We start from the raw sequence: 17,193 nt of genomic DNA on the forward strand, positions 1-17,193 counted from the left end.
CTCAGCTCCCAGTGACAGCTATAGAAAGGTAAATAATCCCAGAATAAAAAAAAAAGAAAAAAGGAGAGGTTGGGAGCTTCAGTCACCCGCCAGCCCTGAAAACGGCCCTCAACCCCTCAGCCAGACTGGCCAGGCACCCCAGTGGGGACCCCCACCCTGAAGGGGGTGTGACCAGCTGCAAACAGCCATCATCCCCTCATCCAGGCTGGCCAGGCACCCAAGCAGGACCCCCACCCTGATCCGGGACACCCTTCAGGGCAAACCAGCCGGCCCCCACCCGTGCACCAGGCCTCTATCCTATATAGTAAAAGGGTAATATGCAAACTGACCCTAACAGCAGAAGGACTGGGAATGACTGGTCACTATGACACACACTGACCACCAGGGGGCAGACGCTCGATGCAGGAGCTGCCCTCTGGTGGTCAGGGCGCTCTCACATGGGAGGAGCTCTGCTCAGCCACAAGCCAGGCTGATGGCTGCCAGTACAGCAGTGGTGGTGGGAGCCTCTCTTGCCTCCTCAGCAGCTCTAAGGATGTCCAACTGCAGTTTAGGCCTGCTCCCTGCTGGCAAGTGGACATCCCCCGAGGGCTGCCGGGATGCCAGAGGGATGTCTGATTGCCATCTTAGGCCCAATTCCCTGGGGAGCAGGCCTAAGCCAGCAAGTGGTCATCCCCTGAGGGGTCCCAGACTGTGAGAGGGCACAGGCCGGGCTGAGGGACCCCCCTTTCCCCCCGAGTGCACAAAGTTTTTTGCACCACGCCTCTAGTTATTTATAAAAGGCAAAAAAAAAAAAAAACTGTAGCAACTATTGGGTAAATAAGTTCTAGAGCTATAATGCTCAATACACTGAATAATTCTGTATTAGAAACTTCAAAGAGGTTAAGAGACTAGACCTTAATTATTCTGAACACAAAAAAGAAATGATAATCACTTGACATGATAGAGATGTTAGCTAGTGCTACTGTAGTAATTATATTGTAATATATAAATGCATCAAACCAACAAATTGTACATTATAAACTTATACAACATTACATGGCAATAATATTTCAATAAGAAAATAAATACAATAGGCACTGAAAAAAGAACTAAAATAACCTAAACAACTTAACAAGGGCATGGATAAACAAATTTTGATATATTCATGAGGTGAAATACTACTCAGAAATAAAAATAAAACACCAATAAAATTAACAATGGATAATTCTCATAGGCATAATGCTAACAGAAAGAAGTCAGACACAAAAAAATACATCATTTTATTCCATTTATATGCTGTTACATAACAGGCAAAGCTAATCTAAACTGAAAAAAATATTCAGAACAGTTCATCTTGCAAAGGGGAACATTCTGGAGCTGTGAAAATGTTCTGTAGCCTGACAAGGCTGTGGTTTCCACCTATCTGTATGTATCAAAACTCATCCAACTATACCTTTAAGATGCATGCATTTCACTGTATGTAAACTGTATCTCAATGAAAAGGAAAAATAAAAGAAACATTTATTACAGGACTGGGTGAACTATTTTAGCTCCACAAATGTGCCTTTCCCATGCTGCTCTCTCCTGTGCACCTTCCTCATTCCCTGCTCCCTTCCTTTGAGTTCTTCCTTTGGGTTGTCTTCCTGCCCACTAAGCTGCCCCTCTTATATATGTTCTCCTTCCATGAGTTCTCAACCCCTGCACATCCTACAGCCCAAGACTGAGCAGTCTGTATAGTTGCCAATTTCCCCCACGAGACCAAAGCCCCTGAGGGCCAGGGTCGGCCCTAGATAACAACTGAAGTGACAGTGATAAAAACCAACATATAGCCCCTGGCCAGTGTGGCTTAGTTGGCTGGAGTGTTGTCCCTTGCACCTGAAGGTCACAGGTTCTATTGCAGAAGACAACCAATTGATGTGTTTCTTTCACATCAATTTCTCAATCTCAATCTCTCAATCTCTCTCCCTCTCCCTCTCCCTCTCCCTCTCCCTCTTCCTCCCTTCCTCCCTCTCTGGAATCAAAAGAAATAAAATAAATAAAAATTTTTAAAAAACAACCCAACATATATAAGGAACATATGTGTACTTTTTCTGTAGTAAGGGCCTTCCTTGGATGTCATTGCTGTTTTGTTCATCAATGAATCCTGCAGAGATCATGAATTATTAATATATTTAGTGCTCTCAGATATGATGGAATGCATCAAAAGGTAATTCCTGGTTGTTAGAATTGCAAATGATTTTTTAAAAAACATTTTCCTTATATTTTTCTGTATTTTTAAAAGGTTTTACTTTTATATCAGAACAAAGGAATTTTCTGTATAGAAAAAAGGTCAACTGAAGGCATTAAAAACAAAGAGCTTTTGAGATATAGCTGAGCTACTTTGTTTTTTTTATTTATTAAAGCTTTCTTTTTAAAGATGAAGGTTGTTACAATTTGAGTAGATTACTAAGTAAAAAGCAAAAAAAAAGCAAATGCTGGAATGAATTCCAACAGTACTGTAATTATCAAAGAAATATTTCTTTGGAAATTACAACTTCTTTTTTTTTTTTTAGCTTTAATATAACAGGAAGAAATAATTATTTCAGAATGGACCTCCCCTTCTTTCCATAAATACACAAAAAAGCTTTATTTTGAAGCCAAAACAGTTGGGGATCTGAAAGTATATTTTTACAGAATCTTGAAAACGATTTTCCCTAATTCACCAGAATTCTTTCCAAGGCCCAGTCTCAGAAGAACTGATGAGTAAGATATACTGTAATAGTATGGCCATTAAAAACAAAAAGAGGGGATAAAAAGCAGGAGGAAAGTTTGGTAAACTAAATTTTCTTAAATGGAGAAATGGTTTGGCAAACCACCATTGATAATACACAAGTGATAAGGTTTAAAAATAAAGCTTGTCAAGAAATGAAACTCCATATAGTTCTTAAAGCCTGGCCTCAGTTACTTTCATTTATTCAGCTCACTTGTCATTAACATTGAACAAATGAAGGTACAATATCTGTATCCCCATCTCTGGTCCCCATTTGATCCTATAGCTCTGTCACCTACAGGTGTGGCACCTGGAAGATAATCTGGGGGAGGCTGCCAGAAGAGACCTTTGCAAAGTAAGAGGCAGTGGTAGCTTTAGGGCTCAGATTCTTTACCCCCCTCCCAGGGACAGCCAGGGTCGCTTCATGTTTCCTCTGTGTGAATCTCTGCTGACTTCAGTGACTGGGTGGCCCATAGAGCACAGGGGAAGTGGCCTGTGTGACCCTGGAGGCCAACTCTACAGGGGACACAACTTCTGCCTCTTTCTCTGGAACGTTCATGCCGGAGCTCTGAACTGTCTTAGAACCAACCTACCTTAATGCCGCCATGCTGTGAGGAGGCCAGCGGCCCACATGGAGGGCCACGCAGAGCAATCCTGGGACCACATGAAGAGCGAGCCTGACCAGCCCCCAGCTGCCCAAGCACCCTCCCCTGCTGCCAGGACACCCTCCCCAGCTTCACCACTGTCCCCACCCCAATCTCCCCCAGCACCCCTTTCCCAGCTGCTCCATCTCCAGCCCCCAGGGACTGCAGCCTTAGACACGCCCACTCAATCAAGCCTTTCCTAAAATCTTGACCCACAGAAACCTAGATAGATATAAAATGAATGTTGTTGTTTTAAGCCATAAAGGTCTGCAGTGATTTCTTACACAGAAATAAACAACTGGAAGAGAAGCTGTGTATGAGAAAATAAAATGAGATCATTAAAATGTGAAATATGTATCTATGAGAATAGCAGACAACAGGACAAAGTAGAAAAAAAATGTCTTAGTGTTGATTACTTCCAAATTGTAACGAAGAGCTTAAGATTTCTTCTAATCTATTCATTTTGCCAAACAAATTCAAGAAAAACTTAGTATTTTAAATTGGTTGAGACTAGTATACAGTAATAGAAAACTGAAAGGGAATCATTTTAAATAAACATGAGTGCACAGCAGGAGGAATTTCTACCCGTTTCCAGGAAGGGTCTCTGCCTGACCTTTTTAAAGAAACAGCCAAGACTCATTTGTAATGAGAAGCTCCAATTTACATGCAATTCTTGTACTAAAAAGCTTTCAAGATTTTCAGCCTTAAAAAATGTGCCTATTCTTTTCTTATTTACCCTGTCATTGTGCTTAGCAAACACTCTCTATTGGATAGTACAATAATAAACCTCAATCTAGTTCTGGTCAATTTTTCAGAAATTTTTGGGGAAAAAACAACAGACATTCAAATTAATGAGGTTTTATAAAACCCAGCAAACAGGCAGCTCTTGTCTAGGGGTTTGCATAAAACAAAGGCCCCTCTGTGATTATGTTCCCACAACAAAGTGCTACTTCCTAATTAAACCTACACAGAAAACAAAGCCGTTCTTCAAAAGGCAGCTTTATTTTCAATGCCTTAGGAAACGTTTCCTTTTTTTATGAAATATATTTAGTCTTCTAAAGGAACATTACAAATTTTCACTCACAAATCTGACCACTCCTAGTAAAATTTTCACCCAGGTTTAAACCTTTTTTTAAAGGAGAACACAAAACACTGATTTATTTTCCTGTTTCTTGGCCAAAAACACATTAGGTAGCACCCAGATCTACCAGTAACAGCAAACGCATGAACAAGTGTTAAAACTCTGCCTCAGTGGAGGGGGAAAGGACCCTTTGAGCCACAATGCAACCTGGGCAAAGAGAATAAGCGGAGGGGCTTGGGAAGAATCTGAACACTCCCAAATCAGGAGGAAATTGTAAGAGCTCCTGCTGTTTTTCCTATAAAATCATAATTCAAGGGGAAACAGTGATAGGAAACCAAGAATAAATGAGGTGGGATTGTCACATAGTATAGAAGGAACCAGGGGTCCTGATTTTCAATCCGAGCTTCGTACACATATATAGATTCTACATGCTATACATAGGTTATATACTGCATATAATTCTATAACACTATATTACTAAATTCTACATCATTTTAAATGCTATAACACTACATTCTATATACTACACATAATCTATATACTATGTACAGATTTACATATATACATTATATTTACATATTTGTATATAATATATAGATTCCTATACAATACAGGCAATCAACATTCCTTTTGAAAGGAATAATCAAAATAAAAAACTGATCACAAACTTGCAATATGAACCTTAAAATTGATATGTATTCACTTCATTACTTCACTGGCATACATATGAGAGCGATCTTTTTTTCACCCATAGCAGAAAAAAAAAAGCAAAATGTCTGGCATGGGAATTCTTATGCAAATCATGGGTAAGCCATATAGAATATTGATGCAACTTTAATTATATTGGGAAATGCTCCTGCTCTGAAGTTAAATAAAACATCAGGACATAAGCATGTATGACATAATTCTCAGCCTAAGGGATTGTATCACCCAGTGATGCAGACAGAACCCAGGCCCTTGAACCTCAGTAAGTCCTTACCCTTGAGCAAGTTCCTTAGCTCTCTGTTTTAGTTTTTGTCATTTGTCAAAAGGAGATCACAATAGAACCAAATTCATAGGGTGAATATGACAATTCAATGACATAACCCCCATCAGGGGCTGAGCACAAGGTCTGGCCCACATTACGCATGCAAGAAATGATACCACAGCATCACTGAACGCACAGAAAAGCAGGCAAACGTCTAAAAGTAAAATGCTGATATTAGCAGGGGTTGCTTCAGAGTGAAGGGAAAGGATCGTAAGTTTTTCTACCTCTTTACACTTATTGTACCTTCTATGTATTTTTCTACAATTATCCCATTTTACTTTTCTAACAAGACAAAAAAAAATAGAATTGACTTATGAATTTGCTTTCTCAAAATCTGCTTAATTGCACTTCTTGCCTAACCCTATTAGCTAACCTCTATTAGATTATAGGAAGGTCTTGTTTAAAGATTTTCTTGGTGAAAGCTGAAGATCTCCGGGACATCTCAGTCATCTGTGGATTACAAACATGACAGGGAGAAAGGAAACGTTTGCTTAGCATGAGGAATTTGTCAGGTGCTCGACCAGGAGCGGCCCTCCTTCTTAATGCTACAGCATTCTATTTGTAAATGAGGAAAACATAGCACCCACTACACTTTATACATCTCCCCCACACCGTACAACCCAAAACAATAATAAATACGTACATGCATACATAAATAGAACTGCTAACACTTTTTCTCCACCACCACTGTCCTTCTTAAAGTCACAGTACCAAGGTGTCACCCTATGGCAGGCTCTCAGCTAAGATCCAAGGACACCTAGTCTGTCAATGCATCAGAAGGCAGTCCATGATTCCACCACAAGAATTCTAAATTTTGCATCTTCATCCCAAGGTTTATCTAAAAACTTAATATGAGCATATTCGAGATCAGTGTATATATATATATATATATATATATATATATATATATATATACATATATATATGAAATGAAAGTCCTTTGTAACAAAATTCTGCTCCAGGATTTTAAAGTTGCATCTGTTTTTCTTTCATTGCCCAGGTACAAGTAATCACCTGCTGAGAAGATAGTATTTGTGTGGACTGCCAAGCAAATCTACCTTTTAAGCTCTGTTTTGTGGGGCTTTCAGTGGAGGTACTAGCAGGAGGCTGAGATACTAGAGGAGTCAGGGAGGCTGGAGGAGGGAGGCAGGGAGGCAGGGAGGCTAGAGGAGGGAGGCAGGGAGACAGGGAGGCTGGGAGGGGTATTGCTCCTCTCTGTGTACCTGCTGTTCTGCTGGTGCCCTTCACCCTGGCTACAGCACTTGACTGCAGTGTCCAGCCTCCCAGCACTCCCCATATGAGCCTCCTCATCACCAATCAGAGGTAAAACATTCTCTTCCAAGCCTGTAGGTGCGAATAACCCCAGTCACCTCCCTAAGTTCTCCTCAGCCCTTACTATCTCAGCAATATCCTGGAACTCCCTTTCCACTTCTCCAACACTATTTAGCCAGTTCCTCACACTAGATATGTTCCTTTAAATACCTGGTATGGTTTCTGCTTCCCTGATTGGACCCTGGGTGATACATAACAACATGTATTTCATATATATTAACTTTTTAAAATTGTAGTAAAATATACATAACACAAAAATTACCATTTTAGCCATTTTTAAGTGCACAGTTCAGTGGCATTAAGTAATTCACATTGTTGTGCAACCATCACCACCATCCACCTCCAGAACTTTTTCATCTTCCCAAACTGAAATTCTGCACCCATGAAACAGTAACTCCTCACCCCTCCCCATGTGTTGCATGTATCAGAATTTGCTTCCTTCTTAAGGCAGAATAATATCCCATCCTATGCATATGCCTTATTTCGTTTACCCATTCACTCTTGGACACTTGGGTTGCTTCCACCTTTTAGCTGTTGTGACTAGTGCTGCTATGAATATAGCTGTGAAATATCTCTTTGAATTCCTGCTTCCGATTTCTTTGAGAATATACCTAGAAGTGGAAATGCCGGATCACATGGAAATTCTGTTTACCTTTTGGAAGTCACCACAGCACTGCATCATTTTACATTCTTACCAGCAAGGCATGAGGGGCAGCTGCTCTTCATCCTCCCCATCCCTTATTTTCTGTTTTCAATTTTTTTTACAATAGCCATGTTAATGAGTGTGCAGTGGTATCTCATTGTGGTTTTAACTTTCATTTCCCTAATGAGTAAAGATGTTGAGTATCTTGTCACCTACCCAGTGTATTATCTTTTAAAGTAGTGTGTCTCAAACTGGAAATCCTTGGGGTCTTTTATCGAGAAACTTTACCATAAAGTGTACCTAGTAATAGAATTATCAGGGCCTGAAAGAATGTTGACAATTATACAATTCAAGATCCATCAAATGTGCAAGCTCTCTTTCTCTTGGAAGAATTTCTGTAAAATTCTAAGTTGTCACAAAAGGTCCCTGGCTCACTCTCGTGGTGTAGTGCTAAAGAAACTAACACAAGTATGTTAGTTTTACGTTTGTTATTTTTCTTTAAAAAAAATACCACACTCATTCAATACCCATAGATTTTCATAAAAGTAAGGTATTACTAAGTATCTAAGTGTTAATTCTAAAATGTTGTGAGTCGATGTAAAAAATAAATAATAGTCACTATTTTGAAGAAGTAAATAAATCAAATCATTCCTCTTGTAATATGTTACTAAAGCAAACACTCTGTAGTTAAATCTTATTGCAAACCACACAACATTTATAGAGTTTCTGATAACACCACTTTTTATTTTCTTCAGTTTATCTTTCAGGCAGCCAAACATCATACACTGAAGCTAAAAAAATATCATAATTTCAATGGGATGATCAGCCAGAGAATCAAGATCGGGATCTATGTCTTCAGCACAGCCAACACAGAATGAAAGTGACTAATTTGGTCATGAAACCTCAGGCGCTGACATGATATTAAAGTGCATGAACACATTTATAATATGAAGATGTTATGACTCCTAATTATATTAAAGCCTATAAATTTACTTTAGAAACCTATACCTTAATTGCACATTTTTACAGGAATGTAACAAAGAAGTCAAAAGGCTTGTTTATTGATTGTCATCTTTTAATCAGGCTGCAAACAAAAAAAGAGGAGGGGAATGTGAAAAAGCATTTATTAGCACCGCAACGATTCACTCAGTGCCTCAACTCTGGCAATGCCTGGGCCTATAAGAGTGAACCAGGCAACCCTCAAGAAATATTAACCGGGAAAGGAAAGGAAAGAAAAGAGAGAGAAGAGGAGGAGGAAGAGGAAGAAGACAGCTGTGGCCTCTGCCTTAGTGGGGTGTATAATCCAGAAATTAACTGGTACCTGGCTAATGGCTGGCTTGCCAGAGAAACATGCAGATTTGACAATAGGAAAAAGTCATCAGAAGGTGTAGCCATGCTCTAGATTGGAGTGTCAGTGAGACCTGAAAACAAGGGTGTGATGTGGGAGAAAAAGGAGATGACTTTATAAGGGAGAGATCGGGCTGTCAACACCTACACAGGATTCAAATTTCGTCTCATTACAACAGAGACAAGCAAGCTGGGGTGCAACCGAAGTAGCCATTTAACTGGAATTTCGAGTCTTTAGAGCTGAGTTTACTTTGTAGGAAATAGAGGGTATAAGGAACAAGTTAACAAAACCATGATGAAACAATCTGACAGACCCAGAATGTGGGCTGTTCTACAAGACTATTAGCCTAGCCCAGTGATGGCGAACCTTTTGAGCTCGGCATGTCAGCATTTTGAAAAACCCTAACTTAACTCTGGTGCCGTGTCACATATAGAATTTTTTTGATATTTGCAACCATAGTAAAACAAAGACTTATATTTTTGATATTTATTTTATATATTTAAATGCCATTTAACAAAAAAAAAATCAACCAAAAAAATGAGTTCACATGTCACCTCTGACACGCATGTTATAGGTTCGCCATCACTGGCCAAGCCTGTTTAAAATGTCAGCATAATTTTAAAAACTTGGAGGACAATTCAGATTAGAAGAAATTTAAGAAGCACAACAATCAAATGCAATGCATGTTTCCTACTGGATCCTGGTTTGGAAAAAAAACACCTATAAAAGACACTGGTGGCTAAATTAGGAAAATTGGGTACAGATGTAAAAATAGTTATTAGCTAATTACTGTTAATTGTGTGAGAGTTGCTAAGGGCATGGTGCCTATTCAGAACAAATGTCTTATTTTTAGAAGATTCAAAAAATACTGTATTGGCACAATGTCACAATGACTGCATTTAACTTGAAAAGTGTTCAGCAAGCTGAAACAAACAAAACAATGTTGAAAAATCCCTGAGCCTCAAGGGAGGGTATATGCATATCACAATAATATGCTTTCTACACAATTAAATATATCCATAATAAAAAGGCTAAATAAATAAATACATCTGAGAAAGTTTTGCTCAAATGTAAACATAATGCATTTTTTAAAAAAAAAATGAAAGCACAGCAGAGATTTTGCATTGTGTAAAAGGTAAAGAAATCACTGAGCACTAATTATTTTAAACAAGCTTAATTTATAAGCTTATCTTAAAACACTAGAAATTACCTAGCAGTTTATAACTGTATGCACAGCTGACCCTTGAACAGCATGGGTTTTAATTCAATAAATTCCTGTAGTGTTTTCAGTTCCTGGTTGGGAATCTGTAGATGCAGAGTGCCCCTAACTCACTCCTGTGTTATTCAAGGGTCAACTGCACATGCCTGTTTTTAAAATATGCCTTAAAGACCTAAAACTGATACCCCTGTGGTATTTCTCAAGCTGACGCAATTCAACCTAAAGCAAAAGGTTTCCCTTCCGGATGAAGTCAAGCGTGACATGTTGCAAGACAAAGGACAGTCTAAGATGCACTTGAAGTCAATACATAAAATGTCCAGCAGTTTCTTTGGCCAAACTCATATAACACCACATTTCTGATGAAAATGGTCACACTTTTTCCCTTAAAAAAGGAAAATAAATTGAAAAGGTGATGGGAAAATCAAATTCTCCTGCAGAAGCATCCTTCTGACTGAAATAAAAACAAAGTCCAGGGTGGCCTGGCCAGTGTGGCTCAGTTGTTCCCATGCACCGAGAGGTCACTGATTCAATTCTGATCAGGTACATACCTGGGTTGTGGGCCCAATCCTCAATGAGGGGGTGAAAGGAAACAGCTAACCAATGTTTCTCTCTTATCAATGTTTTCTCTGTCTCCTCTCTCTCTCTCTCTCTCTCTCTCTCTCTCTCTCTCTCTCCCTCCCTCCCTCTCACTTCTTCTCTCTCTCTCTCTAAAATCAATAAAAATGTATTTTAAAAAACAACAACAAAACAAAGTCCCATGGCAAAAAGGGAGTTCCTTTATCTATTTTTCTCTAGGTGGGTTTGAAAATATTAAAGCATGACATTAATTCAGGACATATGGGCTATCCTCTTTTGTTTCCAAGTTTACTTACATAATACTATGAACCTTAACCTGGAAAAATGTCTCCCTGAGCTGTACATGTTGGTCATTACCGTATTTACTGTTATAAGAGAATCAAAAGTTCCTTGCACATAAGTATACACAGAATTGCCGTGTCTTCTCCTTAAAATCTTGCACATTTTTAAACTATTACCTATTCAAAGAATTATAATAACTCGTCATTAACTCTCCAAAATTCCTATTACAATCCTACAGTGCACATTTCAACTATTTGTCTCAACTGACATTTTACATGATATTGAAGAGTTCTAACAAAAGAGAATCAAATGGAAATAAATAAGAATATCATGCAATGGCTTTTCTTGAGAACTGAAATCAAATTGTGACAATAGGTGACATCTCTCTTTTTCATCCTTTGACTCAGATAATTTTTTCCCATTTCCAGAAATTTGGGTGCAACCAGGGCCCATACCATATTTTTCTCCATTCTACTGCATGGTCTTGAAGCAAATCCAGAGGATGCAAGTGTGGCCTAAGCCAATTATACCTTGTCCTTCCCAACTCAAGCTGAAGGCTTGATCACAGAAGTACTGGACAACTCCACCTTACTCATGGCCCTCACAGACAGCATGATAAGGGTGAAGCATGGTCAAGAGGTTTAACACTATCCTCTTTTGTTTCCAAGCCTTATTTTCTACAGTAACTTGGCACAGTGATAACCTATATATATAAGCCTAAACGACCAAAGGACTGAACGCAGGAGCTGCCTCCTCATGGTCAGTGCGCTCCCACTGCCAACCTCCCACGGTCGGCCAATGTCCCACAGTCCCTCCCCCTGACCGGCCAACCTCCTGCAGTCTCCCCCACCCCCCAGCCAGCCAACCTCGATCACCCCAATATGGACTAGGCAAGACAGCCCCGATCAGGCCCAATTGCCGGCCAGGCAGAGGGACCCCAACTGTGCATGAATTCATGCACCAGGCTTCTAGTAGCAAGATAATAAGCTTGAAAGGCAGAAAATACATGGATGTGTCTGTCGTCATCTAGTACACAGTCTGACATAGGCCCTGCTGACTTAGTATCTAAGAACATCAAACCCCACTGAAAAAAATTTCACTCATTTTCTCAAAGATTCCTGGGAATGAAAAATGTGACAAGCAATGGTACCATGGACTACTTTTGTATATCACTTAACTTCACCTTGCAGAAAAACAGTGAGAACAGAACATAAACATGGTTAGAAATAAGGCAGACTTTCCCAAAGGTCAGCAACCCATAGACATTCTTCAACAGTTCTCGCCTTACCTACCTGTCTTAAGTCCAAAGTGATTGTGACCCAGTGATATTCTCTCCCATTTTGAATACTGGGACTTTGCCACCAGTTATTGGTGCCATCTATCGCATTTGATATTGGATGGCGTTCTGTTAAAAGAAAATAGAAACATAATACCCTCTAGATCCATCCATGTTGTCACAAATAGTTTGATTTCATTCTTTTTATGGCTGAGTAATATTCCATTGTATATATATATCACATCATCTTTACCCATTTATCTATCGATGGGCACTTAGGTTGCTTCTAAGTCTTAACTATTGCAATTAATGCTGCAATGAACGTAGGAATACATATGCCTTTTTAAATTAGTGTTCGGGGTTTCTTTGGATAAATACACAAAAGTGGAACTTCTGGGTCATATGGTAATTCTATTTATAATTTTTTTAGGAACCTCCATACTACTTTCTATAGTGGCTGAAACTAATATAATATTTCATATCAACTGTAATTAAACAAAATTATAAAAAATAAAAATATAAAAGGAATAAAAATATGCATACCTCTCAGCTTTGGGTTTAAAATTTTTAACTTCTAAACTGTATGCTAATGGAAATGAATAGCAGTGAAGGTCAACACAGTTCTCACGGTTTCCTAATAAAAGGCTTCACAATCATTTCAAAACATATAGATTCCCACGGGTACTTCCAAGTAGAAGGAGCAACACTTGCCTTTGGGGTTGGCACTGTTGCCATCGCAGATCCGGCACTGGGGGTTCCGCACAGGTCGACCGGGCACGTGCTCCACGAGTTTGCAGAACATCTCAGGCCCCTTCTCACCACAGGTGGCATTGGTGATGATGTGAGCATTGCTGGCAAGATTGAGAATGGCAGGAAACAGGCCTGAAAGTGAAAATTCACCAAATCACTTCAGCCACTTGAAATAGAAAAGGGTAGGATTACTTCATCTCACTTTTCAGGTGAATCAGAAAGAGATTGGAAATCTATGTGCTGAGTGACGGAAGTCTTACACAAAAGCAGTTATATAGTGGTTTCATTTATATGAAATTCTAGGACAAGACAAACTCATCTACGAGAAGAAACTCTGACCAGCAATGGCAGAGGGTGGGGATTTACTATGAAGGGACACAAGGAAACTTTCTGAGGTAATAAAATCATACGATGCTGTTGTGAAAAACCATAGAATGCATGAGATTTGAGTTGATTGGTATGTCCCACTCTACGTAAATTTTACCTCAATTTTAAAAAATCATAAAAAATGTTGGTGTAAATGCTGAACAGTTTAGGAGTAAAGTGTACTCACTTTGAAATGCACTGAAAAATAAGCTGGATTGATGGGTAGGCAGAGATGGCTACAGGGACAGACAGGTAACAAAGTGGAGTAAAATGCTCATTGTAGACTCTCAGTGGGAAGATAGATGTTCACTGTACAGTTCTTTCTGCTTTTCTGATGCAAATTTTTCATGAAATGTTGGGAAAATAGATTTTAAGAAGTTTCAAATGATCCAGTGCACATATATGCCAATGAGATTCAAACACCTTTCACTTAAAAGAAGGGCATCCATTTCCTACCCATGTTGTTCCAGTCGCCTCTGCTGGCATTTACAAGGTCTCTCCTATCATTACCCAGGATACTTTTCTCTCTCCTCCTCCTTTCTGGCCTGTTTTCTTTGGTGAGTAAAACTTGAGAGCACAAAGATCTATTTTTTCCCAAATTCTCTTCAATTCAGTAGTAATCTTTGCCTTAATACAGTTCTTTTGTCTACAGTGAATTTTATCTTTAAGCAGCTGGTCCAAATTATTCAGAAAACAATTTTTCGATGACTGTGAGGAAAATACCTCCATTAGGTTCTTTAGAGATTTGACTTTATCTTGGGATGAGAGGATAATAGCAGTGAGATTCTATGAAGACCCAGAAAGCACATGTACAGGATGTTGAAGAGGCTTCTACATGAAAGGGCATCGTGAATGGAGAGAGAGTATTGAAAGGCGGGGTCTTAGCTAAGTGGGGTTTTTCTAATTTACTAGAAGTTGATCTTCAAAGATCACAGAAGATAATCCTTTCTTTATAAAGAATATAGAGTCAGTGTTATTTCTGAAATATTTCCTTTCCAGTGAAATTTTTTAAAAGCACAATCTAACGTTAGTAATATAGAAGGAATTCATGTCTTCGACTTTTTTTTTTTTAGGTAATGCTTAATCTTGTCAATAATCTTTATTATAAATATTTTAATGATTTAATTTATAAAATAAAAATGATTATTTTTGTAAGAGTTCCTAAATTTAAAGACTTGCCACCTACCTAAAAAAAGTAACTTTTTTTTAAAGTGGCCCATCTTTATTTTTTTATCTTTTTATATTTTTAATTTAAATTCTTTATTGTTTAAAGTAATACATGAGTCTCCTTTTTCCCTCATTGACCATTCCCCAGCCGCTGCCACCCCCCAGCACATGACGTCACCCCCCTGTCTGTGTCCATCGGTTATGCTCATATGCATGCATACAAGTCCTTTGGTTGATCTCTTAACCCCCACCAGCCCCACCTTCCCTCATAGTTTGAACAGTCTGTTCGATGCTTCTATGTCTCTGGTTCTATTTTTGTTCATTGGTGTATGTTGTTCATTATATTTCACAAATGAGTGAAGTCATGTGATATTTATCTTTCTCTGACTGGCTAAAAAGTAACTTATTAGATAGTCTTTCAAAGACTTTCCATATAAAACAGAGCTACCTATTAGTAGTTCTATCACAGCAGAATGACCCTATTCAACAGTCCCTTAGCTTCTCAATAGAAAATAGTAATTGGATATTTGTATGTTAGAGCATTAATTATTAATTTTGGAGCATAACACAGACACATCATATACTATCTTTAATATGTTATATTATATTTTCATTTTTAACTTAAAGTTTTTCATTTTTATCATATTCCTTTAAAAGGATTTATTTTTTAATCAAAAAGCCTTTATGAGGAAACAGATGAATCTTTATCTTTAATTATGTAGTTCCCCAAATTAGTATTATTTTTTAAAATTTTGTTTTATTACTTAAAGTATTACAAAGAGTATTACATATGTCTCCCTTTTTTCCCCCCCCACCCCCTTGACCTTCCCCCGGCCTCCCCTACCCCCCAGTGTCTTGTGTCCATTAGTTATGCTTATTAATCCTCACCTAAGGACATGCCTAGAGGGAGGGAGCGGGGAGGAGAAAGAGAGAGAGAAAAAGAGAGAGAAAGAGAAAAAGAGAGAGAAACATCGATCAGTTGCCTTTTATATGTGACTGGGGATCGAACCACAACCTGAGTATGTGCCCTGACTGGGAATTGAACAGGCAACCTTTCAGTGCACAGGACAATGCTCAACCAACTGAGCCACTCCAGCTGGGCCCAAATTATTATTTTTATCAACCACTTAGACACTTACACTTTATGGAATGATCTACTTCTTGAAGTGACATGTAATTCTTGGGAGTGATACTTAAATGGCAGAAGGAGCTGATATTTATTGTTTGATACTGAGATAAATATTAATTTTCTCCATCGTTTATGACCATAACATTCTAGTTATCTGGTTCGAATGTATCTTATGAGTTAACAATTGCAAATACAATATGGTTTTAAACTGTGGTGTCTTTTTTATCCTAATACCTAAGTGATGTTTTCCTGGCTCTGAAGCACATGTATGCATTTAGATTTGCAGTACAATCAACTCTCTCCATTCCCTTCCACAGGCTAGTCAAGCAAGGAAGAGAAGCCAAGGTCACCGGTACTGATTTAACAATGCATTTTTCTATCAACAAACACTTCACCAGATAACTTAACAAATGCTCCCACTGTTCTTTATTCTCTCCTCCAGTTGTTCCACATCAAGAGAACTCCCCACTTTCTGCCCAGGGCTTCCTCCTATCCAGGAGACCTTGAGTTATTGGGAGGAGTGGGGGTGAAAGGGGTGGGGCAGTCTTGAGGGCACCCTGCTCGCTGTTCTCAGGAGTCTATGCTCTGAATCCCTGAGAAAAGGAAGGCCAAATGTGGACATAAAAATAGTATTTCAGTTGTACTAATCAGTATCAGGTAGTTCTTGCCCTAGAAAGGCTGTAAAGAACTTTCATATTTCCTTACCTTGCTAGTATTCTAAGTATGCTTTTTTTAAATTAAAAATAAAAGATAAATTCCTTTGTCAGCATGGCTGTGTAAAAAAATAACTTTAAATAATTAATTTCAAAAATATACCCTGGTTATCTTTCCCTAGAATTAAATAAATCTTTCTTCTCAGATATACTAGTATTTGAATAAAAACTATTTACTAAAATTATTATTCCTTATATATAGTACATTTACTCTTCATAGTTATTATTATTCCTGGTTGCATATGATCACATCTGCTAGAAGATGAAAGAAAGTTAGAAATATGTACTGGAGAAAACATGTTTTAAAAAGAATTCTTTTAAAAAGTCCCCCAGGTTGCTGAATCATTTCAAAGACAACCAAAATATTTCAATTAAAGGGAAACTATGTGAGCTTCAACTAGGAGGAAGGATGGGAAATCAAAGGGTGAGAAAGGGCGCTGGGATCAAGAACCTACCAAGAACAAAAGTTTGATTTTACATGTAAAAATCAAAGGCAGAAGGAGGGCTGTTGCAGGACACACGTGACAAGTTTTACCATTACTTAGCTGTCACTTAATAAATTAGATGACACATTTTTGTTGAGAGACATTATTTACTTTAGTTACTAGTAGTATTACTGGAATACTAATTTGTCTTTTCCCCCCATTCAGAGCACACAATGGAATCATTTTTCTATCCCTGTATTTAACTGGTAGCTAAAGACTTTATAAGGCCAAACTCCATGGAGCATGAAATAAATTCCTTCTCATTCACCAGTAGCTTAAAAAAAAAAAATCCTTTCTTCACAGCCTGAACACATTTGGTTTTCTTAAATACATTTCAGGACCACATTAATCTGCTAGAAATTCATTTATTACTGTTAGATGAAAAATTGCCACAAAGCTGACAAAAATGCTACTACACACAATTACC

General features: G+C 38.4%; 1 protein-coding gene across 1 annotated transcript in view; it reads right to left on the bottom strand.

Annotated features, from left to right (window-relative positions):
* LAMA1 (laminin subunit alpha 1) overlaps nucleotides 1-17,193 on the bottom strand; it is a 151,991-nt gene that overhangs the window by 107,286 nt on the left and 27,512 nt on the right. The window contains 2 exon segments of the mRNA XM_023754272.1: nucleotides 12,173-12,285; nucleotides 12,868-13,038. Coding sequence (XP_023610040.1) covers nucleotides 12,173-12,285; nucleotides 12,868-13,038 — 284 coding nt within the window.

The sequence above is a fragment of the Myotis lucifugus genome, unplaced genomic scaffold, assembly GCF_000147115.1.
Source record: "Myotis lucifugus unplaced genomic scaffold, Myoluc2.0 scaffold_58, whole genome shotgun sequence".
Taxonomy (NCBI): domain Eukaryota; kingdom Metazoa; phylum Chordata; class Mammalia; order Chiroptera; family Vespertilionidae; genus Myotis; species Myotis lucifugus.